The sequence below is a fragment of the Mustelus asterias genome, chromosome 2 (assembly GCF_964213995.1).
Source record: "Mustelus asterias chromosome 2, sMusAst1.hap1.1, whole genome shotgun sequence".
Lineage (NCBI taxonomy): Eukaryota > Metazoa > Chordata > Chondrichthyes > Carcharhiniformes > Triakidae > Mustelus > Mustelus asterias.
In genome coordinates this window covers 22,319,633-22,340,397 of record NC_135802.1, presented here as the reverse complement: position 1 = coordinate 22,340,397, position 20,765 = coordinate 22,319,633, and the positions used below count along the sequence as shown (strand labels likewise).

At 40.7% G+C, this 20,765-nt stretch overlaps 1 protein-coding gene across 1 annotated transcript in view; it reads left to right on the top strand.

The window, feature by feature from the left end:
• cnpy1 (canopy FGF signaling regulator 1) overlaps positions 1 to 20,765 on the top strand; it is a 98,301-nt gene that overhangs the window by 45,951 nt on the left and 31,585 nt on the right. The window contains exon 2 of the mRNA XM_078232247.1: positions 9,547 to 9,662. Coding sequence (XP_078088373.1) covers positions 9,547 to 9,662 — 116 coding nt within the window. The remainder of the gene's footprint in view (positions 1 to 9,546; positions 9,663 to 20,765) is intronic.

The following is a 20,765-nucleotide window of genomic DNA, read 5'->3' as shown; positions in this document are numbered from 1 at the left end:
CAACATGTGACTCCAGAGCCACAGCAATGTGGTTGACTCTCAACTGCCCTTGGGTGTCGCTGGTTATCCAACATTTATTGCCCATCCCTAGTTACCCACGTCCCACGAAATAATTAAAAAATACACCACCCATAAAGTGCAGGGTAATGTGCAAAGAAGATGAGAGTGAGACTAGAAATCATAGAAACCCTACAGTACAGAAAGAGGCCATTCGGCCCATCGGGTCTGCACCGACCACAATCCCACTCAGGCCCTACCCCCATATCCCTACATATTTTACCCACTAATCCCTCCAACCTACGCATCTCAGGAGACTAAGGGGCAATTTTAGCATGGCCAATCAACCTAACCCGCACATCTTTGGACACGAGGAGAATGTGCAAACTCCACACAGACAGCGACCCAAGCCGGGAATCGAACCCAGGTCCCTGGAGCTGTGAAGCAGCAGTGCTAACCACTATGCTACCGTGCCGCCCCGACTAATTGGATAGCTCTTTGAATGAGTAAGTACAAATGTGGAACGATTTCCTTCTGTGCTGTATGAACTCCTCCTGTAACTGTGGGAATGACACATCACCTCTTCCGCCGCCCGCGCCCCCCCCCCCCCCCCCAACCGAACCTTTTGGGTTCATGGGATGATCATTAAGGGTTGCATGCTCTAAACAATCGATGGTGACTGTCAAGTGGAGACTCGGGAGGGATAGTTGTGGGATCAATGCTGAGGTTATACCAATTTTCAAGCATTACAGTTGGGTCACTATGGGGGGGGGGGGGAAGAATTATATTTAGGAAGTGTAACCAACTGTGCAGGACCAAATGCTGAATTTAAGAGTGTTTATACAGGCAAATTTTATTTGCATTTTTGACCAATAATGTGATCTTCCACCATCAACAGTGTCTACTTATCCTCCAGCACATAATCTTCTCTGCTACTAAAGCCCTTGTGCATTTTCACTTTTCCTATTGATTTTTTCCCCCTAAAATGCTGCCAACCTCCACTTCAAAGAACACAGCTGCCATCTGCATCATCATCATTCGCTTCCTTTTCCCTGGCAAATCACTTGTTTTATTAACAAAAATCTCCTTATTTTCATATTTGTCTACAGCATTTCCCCAGTACTATTTATTTAGATTATCTTTTTAAACTTATTCTCAACTCACTCAGCCCTTGCCTTTTAGAATGCATGAACGTACTAAAAGTATTTTGCTTTTTTGCCTTCAATAACCTGCTCTTTAAATATCTCTCATTATTTTCTCCTCCCTCCCCACTTCTAATTTTATCTTTTCCTACCTTTTACCCCCTCTGTTTGCCACTTCTCTCCCCACTTGCCTGTTGGGTAGGATGAGAGATGGGCAGTAAATGTTGGATTTGCCAGCAAGACTTGCCATCAAGAACAGTTAATTACAATATACATTCAGGAGAGTGATAATAAATACCATCCGTCAGAATTTCTCTGACAATCTGCCCAACGCCAAGTTAAGCTAACCAGCTCTTATTTTCACCCCTGTGAAACAACAGTTGCAGAAAGGAAACTTGCTCGCGACAACAGGATTAAAACACACAAATTTTTAAACCATAACCAAGGCTAATGTAGGTCCTTCTGGGGGATAATATTACAAATTAAAATAAGCAAGTGGCACACATTTTGGAGTCATTACTTTGTGGTCAGTTTTCATAGCTGAGGGAGGGGGATGATAATCTGCACAAAACAAAAGCTTAACACGTGATCACAGAACCATTGTCAATTGTTGGAAAAAGCCACCTGGATCACCATTGCCCTTTAGGGCAGGAAATCTGCTGACCTACATGTGGCTCCAGACCCACAGCAATGTGGTTGACTCTAGCTGCCCTCTGAAATGGCATAGCATGCCATTTGGTTTTATTAAACCGCTATAAAGTCTGAAAGGAATTAAATTGGATGGATCAACTGGCATCGGATGATTTACTGGAATGTCCACCCTGTAGAACTGTCTGTCGGTCTAATCAAGCAGCTAACTAGCATAATCATTCTCTCAATTATGCCTTACACACAATGTCCTAAACACCACCATCATGATTCCTGGGTATCTCCTGTCCCACTGGAACCACCAGACTTTGTGGCATAGTGGTATACAGTTTGGAGAGAGTTGCCCTGTTCATGTCTGTCCCTCATGAAGTCTCCTGGCATCAGGTCAAACGTAGACCTGGAAACCTCCTGGCTATCACCTGCAGTTCCCCCCTGCCCCTCAGCTGATAAGTCAGTACTTCCATGTTGAAGGAAGCACTTCTGGGCATAGAATGAACTCTGGGTTGGGGACATCAATGTCCATCAGCAAGAGTGGCTTGGCAGCACCACTCCTGACCAAGCTGGCAAGAGTCCTAAAGGATACAGCTGCTAGACTGGGTGAGGGAAACAACAGGAGGGAAAAACCTACTTGACTTCATCCTGACCAATTCACCTATCGCAGATGCATCTGTCCATGACAGTATTGGTGGCCTCTGCACAGTTCTTGTGAAACAATTTCCAACTTCACATTGAGGATACCCTCCATCTTGTGTGACACGGCTGTGCTGAATGGGATAGATTTCAAACAGACCTAGCCACTCAACATTTGGCAACTTTGAGGCACTGTAGGCCATCAGAAACTCCAAGGTATTTTATGAGGTTAGCCTAGACCCTAACTTTTTACATTAGATTTTGGCATTGGGGTGAGTATAAGGTGTTTCATTCCAGGGATGATTCAAGTGACCCACTAGGAAACTTTTATCAAAGCAAACTTTATTTAAGAACACAGTTAGAATATATCCAAAAGAATTAGCATAACTTTTACCAATTAAAATACTTAAATCTGACAAAGTATAATTCTTAACAGCTAGCTATCTCCTTTTGTTCCAATTTAGCAGTATCCCCACGTAGACATAAATCTCTTCCTTTAGAACCAGTTAGCACAGACACCAAAGATACTTAAGTACTAGATTTCCAGCCTTTTGGCATTTCTGGAGCGTGAGCCAGCCAGACACCTGTCTTCTAATTCTAATGCTGCAATTTCCAGAGACAGCTCCATCCCCAAACAGTAGAATCTGAGGAAAAGATGTATTTCTTGGCAAATTCCAGTCTCCACTTCAAACAGAGCAAGGGAAAACAACCTCTCTTAAAAATCTCAAAAGCAGACAGCCTTGCATTCTCTGTGTAGTCTAGCTATACCCAGTCATATGACCTTACCTGTCAATCAAGCCCTGCTCTGCAATATCCAACGGGAAGACACAAAGCAACAGAACCCTGCATTAATTCGGATCAAAACAAACATGGATCAATTATGTTGCTGCAATTATAGTGCTTCTGGATCCAGTCAAAACAGCTACAATAAAATGGAAGAGACTAGTAAACACACTCAGCACAGGAACATGACTAAAATGCATTTCTTAAAGGCACAGTATCTTCACAGTAACCTCATGGCCTGGCATATCCCCCATTCTGCCACCAAGCCAGATCCTGATTCAATGAAGAGTGGAGAAGGGCATGTCAGTAGCAGCATAGTATTACTGAAAAATGAGATATCAACTTGGTGAAGATAGAGCATAGGACTACGTTCATGCCAAACAGTGTAAACGGCATATGATAGAACTAAGCGATCCCACAACCAGGTCAGATCTAAGTTCCGTGTCCTGCAGCATTGAGTTGTGAATGGTGGTGGACAATTAAACAACTTACTGAAGGAGGAAACTCCAACCCTCAATGATGGGGGAGCCGAGCACATCAGTGTAAAAGGTAAACCTGAAGCATTTGCTACAATCTTCAGCCAGAAGTGCTGAGGAATGATTTATCTCCGCTACCTCCTGAGGTCCCCACCATCACAGATGCCAGTCTTAAGGCACTGGGTACTGACCAGGTTATGGGCCCTGACATCATTCCAGTAATAGTACTGAAGATTTGTGCTCCCAGAGCAACTGTGCCCTTAGCCAAGCTGTTCCATCACTGACATCTACCAGGCAATAGCTATGTACAGTCCACAAAAGCAAGACAAATTCAACCTGGCCAAATACTGCCCTATCAGTCTACACTTGATCATCAATAAACTGATGGAAAGCGTTGTTGAAGTGGCACTTGCTCGGCAATAACAGGCTGACTGATCAGTTTGTGTTCTGCCAGGATCACTCCGCTCCTGACCTCATTGCAGCCATGGTCCAAATATGAACAAAAGGTCTGAACTCGAGGTGAGAATGACTGCCTTTGACATCAAGGCAGTATATGACGAAGTGTCATCAAGGAGCCCTAGCAAAACTGACGTTGGTGGGAATTGCGGGGTGGAAAGCTGTCTGCTGATTGGAGTCCCAGATGGTTGTGGTTGATGGAGGTCAACCACTTCAGTTCTGGGACAAAGAAACATAGAAAGTAGGAGTAGGCCATTCGGCCCTTTGAGCATTCTCCACCATTCATCTTGATCATGGCTGAGCATCGAATTCAATATCCTGATTTTCCTTCCCCCGCTCCCCCACAACCTCCTTTACATAGTAGTCTTATGTGAGACCTTGTCGAAAGCCTTCTGAAAATCTAAATAAACCACATTCACTGGTTCTCCTCGGTCAACTCTACTGGTTACATCCTCAAAAAAATTCCAATCGATTCGTCAAATATGATTTCCCTTTTGTAAATCCCTGCTGACTTTGTCTGATTATGTCACTGCCTTCCAATGCCAAGTTATGAAATCCTTGATAATGGACTCTCGCAACTTCCCCAGTACTGACATTTGGTTCACTGGTCTATCGAACCTGTTTTCTCTCTACCTCCCTCTTTGAATAGCGGGCTTACATTAGCTACTTTCCAATCTGTAGGAACTATTCCAGAGTCCAAAGAATTTTGGAAAATAACCACCAATGGATCTATTTTCAGGGCCACTTCCTTAAGTACTATGGGATGAAGATTGTCAGGAACTGGAGATTTACCCACCTTCAATCCTATCAATTTACCCAAAACCATTTCTCTACTAATGTTGATTTCCTTCAGCTCCTCATTAAAACATGGGTGCAAATTGAGAGAGGTGGATACTCAACGAGACCTTGGAGTCCTCATTCATCAGTCGTTGAAAGTAAGCAAGCAGTAAAGAAGGCAAATGGTATGTTGGTCTTCATAGCGAGAAGATTTGAGTATAGGGATGTTTTGCAGCAGTTGTATAGGGTGTTAATGAGGTGTCCTTATCAGTTCGGTGCCTTTATCTGAGAAAGGACGTCCTTGCAATAGAGGGAGTACAGCGAAGGTTTATCAGGCTGATTCCTGGGATGGCAGGTCTGTCATATGAAGAGAGATTAAGTCAGTTAGGATTGTATTCATTGGAGTTCAGAAAAGTGAGGGGGGATCTCATAGAAACTTATAAAATTATAACAGAATTAGACAGGGTATATTCATTTTTCCCTTCTTAATCAATCCCTTGGCCCTCCTTTGCTGAATTTTAAACTGCTCCCAGTTCTCAGGCCAAATCTTTTTCTTACCAACCTGTATGCTTGAATCTGATATCTCTAATTTCCCTTGTAAGCCATGGTTTGGCCACAATTCCCTCACCACTCTTGCACCAAACAGAAATAAACAACTTCTGGAGTTCACCTATTTGTTCTTTAAATGCCTGCCATTGCCTGTCCACTGTGTTTCCTTTCAGTAATGTTTCCCAGTCCATCATGGCCAATTCATGCCACTGCATGTGTTCCTCAGGACAGTGGCTTAGACCCAACCATCTTTGTTACTTTATCAATTACCTTCCCTCCATCATAAGGTCAGAAGTAGGATAGTTCACTACTGATTGTGCACCATTTGCATCAACTCAGATACTGAAGTAGTCTGGTCCCATCTGCAGCAAGACCTGGGCAGCATTCAGGCTTGAATCTGCTGACAAATGCCAGGAAACGACCATCTCTAATAAGAGAATTGAATCATCTTCCCTTGACCTTCAAAAGCATTACCATTGCTGAATCCCCCACAATCAACATCTTGAGGATTGCCTTTGACCAGAAACTGAACTGGACTTGCCATATAAATACTATGGCTACAAGAGCAGTACAGACGCAGGGAGTTCTGTGGTGGGTAACTCCTCAAAGCTTGTGTCTTGCAGATAGTGGACAAGTATGACTGAATTCTCTCCACCTGCCTGGATAAGCGCAGCACTAACAACACTCAAGAAGCTTGACAACATCCAGGGCTAAGCAGCCTGCTTGATTGGCACCCCATCTACTCCACCACAACGCACAGTAGCAGCAGTCTGTACCATCTGCAAGATGCATTACAGCAACTCACTAAGACTCCTTCAACAGCACCTTCTCAAACTGCTTTTTCTACCACCGAGATGGACTAATGCAGTAGATGCATGGGAACATCACCTGCAAGTTCCCTTCCAAGTCACATTCCAATATCACCATTCGTTCACTGTCGCTGAGTCGAACTCCCTTCCAAACAACACTCTGGGTGTCCCTGCAACATATGGTTCAAGAAGGCCGCTCACCACCACCATCTTCAGGGCAATAAGGGATGGGCAAAAATAATGCTGGCCCATCCAGCGACGCCCGCGACCTGTAAAAGAAATGGAAAAAAAGCAACTTCAGAAAAATACAGCTGCATCATTACTTAACTCCACTGCTATGACACTGTATTACTTACATTTGTGCTGAGTAATTTAGTGTTTAACCTTTGTTACTTACGAGCAAAGTGTTTTTAAAAGCACATGACTGCGAATGGTGAATTGATGATCAGCGGAAAGAAGCACTTGAGTCTTGGAAATATTGTCTTCCAAACCCCCTCCTGTTTGAAAAATTGAGGGACCTTGTGGAGTGTTTGTGGACAGCAATTTTTTTCACCCTCTTTTCTGTGCTTTTCACTGTGACATAATGGCTAGCGACTATTATTTATGTGCAACCTGGACAGCAACTTCAGGTGAACAGAGCTGCATAGTTTAAAATGTGAAAATCTGTCACTGCAAATTTGTAGAGTGCATAAAAATGGCATCACTATCTGGCTCCCCATTCAAATGTATTGGATGCCCAAAGTTTCGACACTTGCATGGTAGATGTGTACTAAACTTGTCAGAAAATTAAAAGCTTGTCCGTTTCAGTCTTGATACCCTTTTTAAGTGCATTGTGTTAATTACTGCCAAACAGCACCTCTGGCGATGGAAATTAACTTTTTCTAAGTGTGAGGTCTTTGGAGATTTTTTAAAAATATACTTTCACATTTTATTTTCCTTTTGGTTTTAATCCAATCCTTCATTCCCTCTTTCGCTTTCCATCCCTGTTTTGATGTTGGGCTTATTATTTTAACTTTCATATCTTGGTGTGCTATTCATTAACAATACTTTAGTATGATTAGTCCAAAAGACACATCATTTCTTGTTACTTGCCACTTGGATCTCTACTTTACAACAACTTCCCAGTCCAAAATGGGCAAGCACATGTGACTAACAGCACCTATTTGCTGGTTCCGTAAATTCTGGCCCATGGTCTTTGAAAAGCACAGTAAGAAGTCTCACAACACCAGGTTAAAGTCCAACAGCTTTATTTGGTAGCAAAAGCCACTAGCTTTCGGAGCGCTGCTCCTTCATCAAGTAAGTGGGAGTTCTGTTCACAAACAGGGCATATAAAGACACAAACTCAATTTACAAAATAATGGTTGGAATGCGAGTCTTTACAGGTAATCAAGTCTTAAAGGTATAGACAATGTGAGTGGACAATATTTTCTCCACTCACATTGTCTGTACCTTTAAGACTTGATTACTTGTAAAGACTCGCATTCCAACCATTATTTTGTAAATTGAGTTTGTGTCTTTATATGCCCTGTTTGTGAACAGAATTCACACTCACCCGATGAAGGAGCAGCACTCCGAAAGCTAGTGGCTTGTGCTACCAAATAAACCTGTTGGACTTTAACCTGGTATTGTGAGACTTCTTACTGTGTTTGCCCAGTCCAACGCCAGCATCTCCACATCTTTGAAAAGCGAACTGTTTACAATTTGTTAATTTTTGAATTGCAAGTTAATATTCAGATGCAGCTGGAAGGAAATGCCTACAAGGTAGTGTTTGGCTTTTAAATACACTCCAGAACATTGTGAATAGTTCAGTTCTATTTAAAAACTTACATTGTGCTACACTTTCTTTTTTTAAAAAGTTCTTGATGTTTACTCCTTCATTGGCTCAATCAGCTCTACTCAGTTGCTCTAATGTTGAAAAATAACTCCAAATATTTTACTTGCTCTCCATCAGCAACATTTCATGGAGCATCATTACAATATGATAGAAAAATGAGCTCTTGTTTCTCAAGTTATATTTGTACTTTAATTTATTCGATAAACTAAAACTGTCCTATTTTTTTAAAAAGGCTGTTTTCCTGAAGGAGTGCGGTTTTCTAGCAAATGTAGTCTTTGTTCCTGTTTTAATTAATATCCAAATTTACATTTCCTAGCAGTCAAAGCAGACTCCTGAATGACATGAGAAATAACTAACACTAGTCATATAAATCCCAATATTACAATGGTTCAAATTTTTTTTCCTGTACATTATTAATCTTCAAGAATATTGAAAAATTGGTTTGCATTGGGGATTTGTTGGTTACATGCTTCAAGCTGACAATCCAGGATAACGTACCATAAATCCAGAGGTAACAGTAACCTCAGCCAATACAATATTTTAAGATTAGATGTTCCTGAATTGTCAAATTCTGTGAACTGCACATTTATTTTGGTACCCCTGATTCAAAGCTCTGTACAGACTGCCAGGTCAAAGTAGAGGAATTGTTTTGCATACAAATCTAAATCTCGTCAAACTTTGCAACAAAATTTTTCATCTGAGATAATATTTTGAGTTCAGATAAAATTTAGAGATGTAACTGCTGAGAAGAATGATGTGTGGCTTTCAATATTCTCCTATACCCATTGAGTTTTCATTTCACAATATAATCACACTGATCAGAAGTGTTTTTAACTGGGATTTCTGTTGCTCATAATTTCAGGGTTTCACTTCAAATTTTTCATATGCCAATGTCCATTCATTTTGTATGCTGCAATTTGGCAGAGAGCTTCACTCGGTTGAGGCAACTGAATGTTTTAGATTTTTTTTCCACGGACGGCACGGTAGCACAGTGGCTAGCACAGTGGCTAGCACTGCTGCTTCACAGCTCCAGGGTCCCGGGTTTGATTCCCGGCTCGGTTCACTGTCTGTGTGGAGTTTGCACATTCTCCTCGTGTCTGCGTGGGTTTCCTCCGGGTGCTCCGGTTTCCTCCCACAGTCCAAAGATGTGTGGGTTAGGTTGATTGGCCAGGTTAAAAAAATTGCCCCTTAGAGTCCTGGCTTGCGTGGATTAGTGGGTAAAATATGTGGGGGTAGGGCCTGGGTGGGATTGTGGTCGGTGCAGACTCGATGGGCCGAATGGCCTCCTTCTGCACTGTAGGGTTTCTATGATTCTATGACTAGTCCCCGCCTTTCAAAGGAGGGAAAAAAAGCTATTCTGTCAATATGTAAAAGCATTTTACTCTTTAGTGGAAAAAAGTCTTATCTTTTTGCATTTATTTGACTTGATTTTGTTTTAACTTAAGTTTGCAGGGCATTAGTAGCTGAAATAGACTGGGCAGTTAAGAAAGTGGATCCAAAAAAGACTATTCAAGTGGGATCTTTCCGAATTAGTCCTGATGGCTCTCAAAAACCAAATGAGGTATGTATACTATTTTTAATAAGCACATTTACAGCCACTTATTCAAACAGCAGTGGTCCATGAATTCAGTAACCTTAATCATACAGGGTAATAGATTATAAATTGAGTCTACCCTTGGGAAATGGAAATAATCTTTTTGTAATATCTCGGATAGACTTTAATATATAAAATAATTAAAGTATTCTCAGAATCTTCATGAAATACAGAAAAGAAAATCCAAATTTTACCCTTGCTGTTTGTAGCTTTTAGTAGTGGTTCTGAGTTTAACAGAAGAGTAATTGGAACACCATGATGACTTATTCTGAGGAAACGGAGCTGGAATATTTAGTGTAGTGTACTGATATTTTTAAGTGGAATGAGTGGAGTTCACTTGACCTGTTTGTTTGAACTTCTAGTTTTATTGTCTAATGGAGTTTGCATTCAATATGAAAGTTATCTCACTAAATTAAGGAGATCAATAATGTGTTTAGTTTGCATCAATTTCTCCTGAACTGAAGTAATGCCCTCTGAAGTAACACCCTTACTGATGTATGTTAAGATTGGAGTGTGGGCAAATGTTCAAAGGAATAACTTGTATCCTACTCAAAGTTCTTCCAACAATTTTTCTGTATAACCTAAAAGAAGATGAGATTCATCACCGAAGGAGTTTAAATTAATGTAAACTTCTATTATAGTACTCGAGCGCTGTACTCTCATAGAGGTTAAAATGAGACAGGAAAAGGAGACTTATGTCCAAAAAAAAAGAAGTGTATGACAATTATAAAGTTAATCTAGGAGAAAACAAAGCTAAATTTATAACATACAAAAGAGATCTTTTGAAAACAAAAAATACAAAGGTTAAGGATGGGTATGAGAATAGATTAGTAACTAACATAAAAAGAACTTGGTCGTCTATAAAAGTGTACATAATAAAAAAGTAGTCAAAGGTAGGAAGGGCCCAATTAGGGTCCAAAAAGAAGATTTTGTGGAGGCAGTGGACATTGCTGGGGTAATAATGAGTTGTTTGTATTTGTCCTCATTGAAGAAGAGGATGCTGCTAATGTAGCAGAATTGGACAAACAGTTGAAGGGAAAAGGAATGACAAGGCTATGGGGATAGTGCAGGATTGTGGGATTAATTAAATGACTCGACCAAGGAACCAGCAGAGGCACGATGAGCCGAATGGCTCCTTCTGTGCTTTATCATTTAAATACTTCAAGTGTAAACAACGGCTTTAAGCTGGAGTAGACTCCACCTCCTGATGAACTTTTGTTTGTTAGCTTAGACAGTAGCTTGAGGGTAGACATTTCAAAACTGGGATAATGTTTGTGAGTTTGACAAACATTCAGGATTTGGTACAGAGGCTGGGCTCATGCGTTGCTTCAGTAATGAAACAGAACTGCGTTGTCAGAAATGCTGTCCTTTTGGATTTGATAAACTGCAGTTCTGTCTCCTCCCGATGTCTTGACCAACATTCTTCCCTCGGCCAAAACCACTCTAAAAGTTCACTTCGCTGATGTTTACCAGCATAGTTGACTTGTTCACAACAAGCTTGTTTTATTAACTCCTGGATGGGGGCAGTACTGTCAAGGTTGGCATTTATTGCCCTTCCCTAGTTAATTGGAGCTGGAGCAGTGGTGGACAACCTTCTAAACCTGCTGTGTTGGTTTGGCTCAATTGTGTGGCTTGCTTGGTCACTTTGGAAAGCAGTTAAGAGGCAACCATATTTGAATTGGCCAGATAAAGACAGCAGATTTCCATTCCTAAAATCACGAGTCAGTTGTTTTTTTTTTTTGCATAACGATCCAACATATTAGTTTAAAAGTAATCTTTTAAATTGAATTCAAATTCTTATGTAGCCAGGGTAGGATTTCAACTCTTATTCTGGCTCACTACTGCAGTAATGTAACTATACTACTGTATTTAATCTTATTTGTATCAAGTCATTTGTGTTGAGCAATTTAGTGTGAGCATGTATGTTTCATTAATCATGTTAATTGTTTGCAGCAGGAGGTGTCTGAAAAGCTTATCACAGCTAATGTGGATTTTGAATTGGAATTAGTGATCAGTGGATAAAAGTGTGTGTGTCCTGGAAATACACTGACTCCTAACCCCCTGCTGTTCAGAAAAATTGTGGGTCCTGTGGAGTCTAATCAACTTGTATTTGATACTACAACAGTAAAAAATCTGTGTAGGCAGCAATTATTCTAACTACATTTCTGGCTTTTAACCCAACTGGGGGGGCGGGGGGGGGAAAAATCACTAACTGTAACAATGGTCCAGAATTTACTGTGAAAATAAGGGTATGCGAACAGTACTCACCATGTGCGAATCTGACAGCAGCTTCAGCCAAGCGCAGCTGCACAGTTAATTGTGGAAATCATTGTCAAGAGATGTGCCACTCAGCCATAAGATGCATGAAAACAGCATCTCGCTGTCTGGCTCCCCATTCAACTAAACTGTAACACCTCCAGTTTGGAAATCAACTGCTCAGAAGCAGCAGTTTGGAAATATTTGAGCAGACTTGAGCAACTCTCAGCATCATTTTAGTACAGTTCTTTGGGAGCGGAAACATATACAGTACTTGGATAAGTAAAATGATTTTCCATTACTGCAATATAATGTTTTATCTCTCTTTTATGGTTTGGTACTACAATGTTTTCCTGTTCACATTTGTGATCAGGCATTCTAACATCATTCTATAATCCCAAAATGACTTAGTCCCAAGCATTCCAGACTGGAGAGGTTACAGTATATATTGAGTGCCATGAAGTTATAGAACTTCAGAATGGTTCCAACACAGAAGGAGATCATTGGACTTGTCAAGTCTGTGCCATCTTTCTCCAAGAGCTGTTCAGTTTGTCTCATACCCTTATCCCCGTTACCCTGCATATTTCTCATCTTAATGTGCCTATTCAATTCCCCTTTGAAAGCCACAATTTGAATCTGCCTCCTCCACCCTCCTGGGAGCATTCCATATCCTAACCGCTCACTGCATTTTAAAAAAATGCTGTTTCATGTTTGGTTCTTTCGCCAATCATAAATCTGTGCCCTGTGGTCCTTGACCCCTCTACCAATGGGAACAGTTTCTCCTCATCTACTCTGTTTTGCACACTTTCATCAAATTTCCCCTCAATCTTCCAAGCTTTTCCAGTCCTGCCCTATAATTTAAGTCATCTCATCCTTGGAATCATTCTGGTAATTTTTTTCTGCACCTTCTCTGAAGCCTTCAAATCCATCCTAAATGTGGTCCCATAAATTAAGATTGTTTCAGTCTCAACTGGGGTACTATGTGCTTTCATCATATCTTTCCTTGCTTTTGTACTCTGATTTGATTGAAAAGCTCAGGATCCTGAGCTTTTGAATCACTTTCTCAGCCTGCCCTGTCGCTTTCAATAATTTGTGCACATTTCTCCATTTTGCACCTGGTTTAAAATGGTACACTTTAGCTTCTCTTGCCTCTCATTCTTCCTGCCAAAATGTATCAGTTCACTTTTCTCTGCATTAAATTTCATCTGCCACGTCTGCCCATTCCATTAACGTATGTCCTCTTCAAATCACTATCCTTCTCGCAGTTCACAATACTAAAAGTTTTCAATTTTGCTATTGTGCCCTGTACACCCAAGTCGAAGTGATTAATCTAGATCGAGAAAAGCAGTGGTCCCAATACCGAACACTGGGAGAACACCATTTGTATGCCTTTCTCTAGTCTGAAGAACAACTGTTTCCTGTCACTCAGCCAACTTAGTTTCCATGCTGCCAGTGCCCCTTTGATTCCATGGGCCTCGCATTGTGAGGCACTATATCAAATGCCTCTTGGAAGTCCAAATGCACATCCAAGATGTTGATGGTGGAATATTGGGCAATGATGGTGTGTTGAAGACCATAGGGATATGCCTGAGTGTTTTCTCACTTGTTCACTATCTCATGTGACTCTGCCATTTGTCAACTGGGTGTTATACAGTGCCTGTTGAAGGCTGGCATGGGCTGGAGAAGATGTGAATGGAGCTGAACACAGAATCACCAATGAGCAACTTGATTATGACCTTGTGTTAGATGGCAGGTCATTGAAACAAAGGACAATAGCTAGCCAGAGGACAGTTGAATGGAGCTAAGAAACTAATAGAAAATGCCCAAGTTTGATTCATAATTTTTCTTTTAAAAAAAATGTTCATGTACAATTTTACTTTTCTTTTGAAAAGGATATGGTGATGAACTTTTGAAATCTTAAATTGGATTTTAAATTATAGTTGGAATTTCATCTTATTTCTATCGTCACATAAGCCAAAATCTGCCGATTTATGCAGTTTTCTTTTAATTAAGAATTAGTAGCTTTGCTGCATGTTGCTTTTTGTAGAAATTGTCTGACTCAATACAATTTTATAAATATTGTGCAGTCAAAGTTGCAGCACAGAAGGAGGCCACTCAGCCCATCTTGTCCATGCCAACCCCTGGACACCCAAGTGCCCTTTCTAATCCCAACTTCCAGAACCTGGCCCACGGCCCTGCAGCTTACAGCACTTAAGGTGCAGATCCAGGCACTTTTTAAGAGTTTATGGTCTCTACCTCCACCACCAATCATCAGGCAGTGAATTCCAGATACCTATCACCCTCTGCGTTTTTTAAAAAAAAACTCTTCCTCATGTCCCCGCTATATCTTCTGTCACTTACTTTGAATGTATGCCCCCGGTTTGAGAAATCTCCACCAAGGGAAACAATGTTATCCTGCCCACTCTATTCTTCCCTTCATAATTTTGCACACCTCAATCAATTCAGCCGCCTTTGTTCCAAGGAAAATAACCCAACCTATCCAATTTCTCTTCACAGCTACACTTTTCTAGCCCTGGCAACATTCTTGTAAACCACTTCTGCACTCTCTCCAGAGTAATTACATCCTTCCTGTAATGTGGTGACCAGAACTGCATACAGTACTTCAGTTGAGGCCTCACAATTCCAACATTGTATCCTTTTATATTCTATATCTCTTTCACTGAAGGAGAGTATTCCATATGTCTTCTTTATAACCTTGTCTACTTTAATTGCTTCCTTTAGGGACCTGTGTACTTGTATGCCAAGATCTCTCACTTCATCTACCCTTTTTAGTAAATTCCCATTTATTCTGTACTCCCTATAACTATTTGACCTATGTAAATGCATGACCACACAATTCTGTTTTAAAATCCATCTGCCACTTTACCGACCACTCCACCATTCCATCTGTATCATTTTGGAGATTATAGCTCTCCTCTACACTATCGACTACTCTGCCAATCTTTGTTGTCTGCAAATTTCCCAATTATGTCCCCCATATTCACGTACAAGTCGTTAAATATAACACAAACAGTAAGGGTCCCAACACCGAGCCCTATGGAACACCACTTGAAACAACTTGCCATTCGCAAGGACATCCATTAACCATTACCCTTTTGTTTCCTGTTACTACACCAACTTTTTATCAAGTTTGCCACATTACCTTGTATCCCATGGTCTTTTACTTTTTTGACCAATCTGCCATGTGGGACCTTGTCAAATGCCTTGCTAAAATCCATGTACACAACATCCATTGCACTACCTTCATCAACCCTTCTTGTCACTTCCTCAAAAAGTTCATTCAAATTTGTGAGGCAAGACCTTCCTTGAACACATCCATGCTGACCACCTCTGACTAGTCCATGCCTTTCTATGTGATAGTTAATCCTATCACTCGGGATTCATTCTATTAATTTTTCCCACCACCGACTAACCTATAATTTTCTTTTGAACCCTTTTTAAACAATGGAACTACATTTACATTTCTCCAGTCCTTCGGTACTTTCCCTGCATCTAGCGAGGATTGGAAAATCATCCTCAGATCATTTGCTATCTCCTCCCTGACCTCCTTCAGCAGCCTCGGAAACAATCATCTGGCCCTGGCAACTTATCAACTTTAAAGGATTCCAACCCTTTGAATTCTTCCTCTCTCTTTATGATTATCCTGTCCAATCTCTTTTGTTCTTCATGGACTACTATGCACCATCGCTTTCCTTTGTAAACACAGAGACAAAATATTCATTTAAAACCCTTTCTACAGCCTCTGCATCTACATGCATTCCCATCTTCATCTTTGATAGGTCCCACTTTTTTGTTAACTAACCTTTTACCATTAATATGTTGGTAAAACATCTTTGGAGTTTCTTTTAACTTTACTTGCTAATCTTTTTTATGCCCTCTTTGATTTCCTTATTTCTTTTTTTACTTCATCCCTGCACTTCCAGTTTTTGTCTTGGCCACCTGCAGGGCTTAGTTCTTTGTGCCTATTGTACGCTTTCTTTTTCTGTTTGATCTTCCCCTGTATTTCTCTAGACAACCAGGGGGGGTCTAGATTTGGCAGTACCACTCTTATTTTTGGAAGGGCTGTGTCTACTTTGTACATTTTAGGATCTCGCTTTTGAATGCTTCCCACTGGGTTATCCACTGATTTATCTTCTAGCAGTGCTTTCCAGTCCACCTCAGCCATGTCCGTTCTCATTCCTGCAATATTCGCCTTCCCCTAGTTCAAAACTTTTGCTTTTGTTTTATCTCTTCCTTTTCCATGGTAATGTTAAATTTAATTGAATTGTGATCACTATCCCCAATATGGTCGCCAACTCTCACTTCACCCACTTGCCCTTTTTTGTTTCCCATAAAACACGTCAGAAACAGGAAATGTATCATCAGTTGTGATCTCCATCAATTTGATGTTCATGATCTGCTCTATTAACCTTCCTGAAATTTCAAGTAGAATATTTTTCCAGTTGTCTCCCATCCGCTCCATGCCTGGGGTCACAGGTATACTTTTGCCACTTATCCAGACTCTGGTATCTGAAGCCTCAGTGTGATTCTGGCAACCTCCATACTTTTCAATTTCAGCATTTAGTCACCTTTTGTAGCGTAGTTCAAATCTTTATACATGCAGGAACAGATTATATATTTTAAACACAAATGTTCCAAGACTTGGATACATTTTTTTTAAATCCTGAGAAATTTCTTCCTATTTTCATTGAATCACAGAATTGCAGCATTGAAGTACCACTAATTGCACCATTATGAGTACCACTAATTTTACGTACATCAGATATATATTTCACCAACCACAGTTTTTGCAGTTATTGTATTTGATAACCTCATCATTCACCCAGGTCTTGGGGTTCAGTTGATGGCACATCTGCCTCTGAACAAGTCCCATTCCAACACTTAATGACATGGTTCAATGGGTTGGTATTCAGCCTTGTAAATCCTTCCGATGCTCCACACCATTTTCTCTAAGGGGAAAAGAGAGTGAAAAGATATTCCAAACAAACAAGTGCCTCATTTATAGTAAAGGGGATGTCAATGAAGGACACCTCTTTGTTTCTAGAATATCTCTTGCATGTAGTGAAAACATTTGCAGAGAGCTTCTGCCTCCTGGTAGTGCTCTGATTATGTTTTGTTGCTATATCCACATAGAAAATGGGAACATCTTTGGGACAGATAAAATGGTATTCTTCAGGGTAATTTTAAAGGCATAGCACTTCTGAGAGATTAAATCCACCCTGCAAATATGACATTTAATGATTATTGTAGGCTTCAAAACTGTAAAACCACAGTCTTTGAACATCGCTATGAAAAAGCCATGTTTAAAATGTGAGATTGCATTATCCCGGTTAAATGGATAATGATTCCCACTTACTGACATACAGTTAGATAGACTCTCTAGTTCATGTTGAATTTAGCTGTTGGTCTTTTGAGTGGATATTTGGTGGTTAGTTCTTTTAGAAAGTGATCTAGATTATAACTGCAAATTTTATTCATGACATTTTAATGCAAACCTGTACCTTTTTAAATTTGCTATGCAGCTCTCCAAGACTGATGGGGTAAATTTTGTCTGTCTTTCAAATGCGGGGCGGCAGGGTAGCACAGTGGTTAGCACTGCTGCTTCACAGCGCCAGGGACCCGGGTTCAATTCCCGACTTGAGTCACTGTCTGTGTGGAGTTTGCACGTTCTCCCTGTGTCTGCGTGGGTTTCCTTTGGGTTTTCTCCCACATTCTGAAAGACGTGCTGGTTAGATGCATTGACCCGAACAGGCGCCGGACTGTGGCGACTAGGGGAATTACACAGTAACTTCATTGTAGTGTTAATGTAAGCCTTACTTGTGACTAATAAATAAACTTTAACTAAATGTCTGGCAGAAAAAATAGATGAGCACCTTGCTGCCTTACTCCCATTTTTCCCCTGCTGTTAAGGGTAACTAACTAACTCTCAGTGGCCCACTAGGTGGAGAACTGTAGCTTCAAATTTATATTTTGGGACTCCTTTTTGAAGATGAGAATAGTTTGTTTCATCAACAGACAAGTTCACTACATGTTAGAGCAGCATGTTGAGCTTGTGTTATTCAAATCATTATGCCAATTATAAAACATACAGATGGTGTACGTTTCTTTGACAATGAAGATTACACATTATTTATCATGCATTTTAACACTTACCAAAAACATTGTGGGTCTGTCCTTATGACTTGGCAGTAAATGCATCATATGGTGATATACTGAACCACACAGAGCAGAAAGGCCCTGACTTAATCAAGGTGTGTGTGTTTGTGGTCTCAACTGATTTGATTAACATTAAGTGTAACTCCGTACTGTGATTTATGTTTCCCCCTTTATAGCTCCATCTGCTGGTGCAATGTGCTGGTCGTTGTTTGCTCTTTTTGTCTTGGGATTTGTAGAGCTTTGTTTTGGGATGGAAAAGTAATGGGTAACTATCCATTTAAAAATGTGACCTCAGTGTAATACCATTTGGCTAAAGTATTCCAGTTGGCATATTATTCTACATAATTTGCTAGAATTTTCCTGTATTACAAAATTTGTGAGCTGTTCATAGAAATAACTTGCATTTATATAGCATATTTATGTAGTAAAACATCCCATTTGGTCCATCGAGTCTGCTCCCCCTTTCAGTCATGGCTGATAAGTTTCTTAACCCTATTCTCCCACCTTTTCCCTGTAACTTTTGATCCCCTTACCAATCAAGAACCTATCCATCTCTGTCTTAAATACGCTCAATGACTTGGCCTCCACAGCTTTCTGTGGCAATGAATTCCATAGATTCACCATCCTCTGGCTGAAGAAATTCCTTTTCATCTCAATTCTATAGCATCGTCCCTTTACTCTGAGGCTGTGCCCTGGGATCCTCGTCTCTCCTACCAATGGAAACACCTTTCCCACATCCACTTTATCCGGCTTTTCATTATTCTGTAAGTTTCTATGAGATCCCCCTCATCCTTCTAAACTCCATCGAGCACAGACCCAGAGTCCTCAAACACTTCTTTTCATTCCCGGGATCATTCTTGTGAACCTCCTCTGGACACTCTCTAAGGCCAGCACATCCTTCCTTAGATACAGAGCCCAAAATTGCTCACAATATTCCAAATGTGGTCTGACCAGAGCTTTATAAAGCCCTAGCAGTACATCCCTGCTTTCGTATTCTAGTCCTCTTGAAATGAATGCTAACATTGCATTTGACTTCCTAACTACCAAGTCAACCTGCAAGTTAACCTTAAGAGAATCCTGAACTAGGACTCCCAAGTCCTTTTCTGCTTCCTATTTCTGAATTCTCTCCCCATTTAGAAAATAGTCTACACCTCTTCTTCCTACCCAAAGTGCATTACCTCACACTTTCCCATGTTGTATTCCATCTGCCACTTCTCTGCACACAATCCTAACCTGTCCAAGTCCTTCTGCAGCCTCCCTGCCTCCTCAATGCTATCTGTCCCCCCACCTAGCTTTGTATCATCTGCAAACTTAGCCACAATGCCCTCAGTTCCTTCATCTAGAAGAGCTTTGCTGAAAATTTATTGGGGTGAGGATGTAAGCGAAACCTTCACAGAACTAATTGTTCAGAGCCAGAGGGCAATGAAAACACGAACGGGTGAGATTGTAAAGGGAGATGGAGTCAAAAGAAGTATTTAGAAGGGTGTTGAGATCCAAAACTGAGACATGCTGTGGTACAAGACCACGTTGAGTGGAGAGCGGGTGAGTGGTGCTGCTGAACAGTGGTCAAGAACATGCATATTTGTGGTGTGTGACTGACTGTGGGCCTTAGTGCAATGAACTGGACAGCTTGACATGTTAGGGCAGCATGTTGTGCTTGTGTTACTCAAACCATTATGTCAGTTATAAAACATACAGATGCTGTACGTTTCTTTGACAATGAAGATTACGCAGTATTAATCATGCATTTTAACACTTATCAAAACCATCTGTGGGGCTGTCCTTGTGACTTGGCAGTAAATGCATCATATGGTGATATACTGAACCACAAGAGCAGAAAGGCCCTGGTTTAATCAAGGTATGTAATAGTGGTTGATCTGAAACATAAAAGGTGTATTTTCAGTTGGAACCTACACTGAGTTAGAGGTTAATGTTGAGCAAGAAGCATGCTTGATCAAACTTGAGAAAGGAAACTAAAGTAAATGAAAGCAAACAAGGTAAAAGAGGCAAGCTAAAATTGTGCCTTAACTTCTCCAAGGTGACTATTCCTGCAAGAGAAGTGGCAGTGAATTAAACACTAAAACGAAAGCAAAAATACTCCAGGTGCTAGAAATCTAAATTTAAAAACAAACGATGCTGGAAATGCTCAGCAGGTCTGGCAGCATCTGTGATGAGAGAGTTGACTGTTCAGATCAATGTGATTCAGAACTGGAAAATGGAGGTGCAAGAGATTTTAAGCCAGTACAGAGGAAGGGAGAGGGAAGGAAGGAATGAGAAAGTTCAATAAAGGGATTTGATTCTCTGCCTCACTTTGACCTCTCTGTCCTTGGCCTCCAAACCTTTTCCAGCTCAAGGAACAGCACTTCCTCTTCAATTTCTTTGGGAATCTGTGTTTGAGTTCAACATTTTCAGGTTGTAACTACTTCCCCCTTTTCCCTACCAGCTGTTGGTAATGATTCTGATATGGCTATTTCCTCTAGATTTTAAAGAATTTTTTTTTTTTGCTTCTTTGCTTGTTTCATTACCACCCTCTTATTATTTGATTTCTCCTTTTGTTCTTTCCTCCCTTGTCCACCTTTGCCACTGTACTTGCTGAAAAGCTGTTACATCTGACTTTTTCCAGTTCCAATAGAAGGT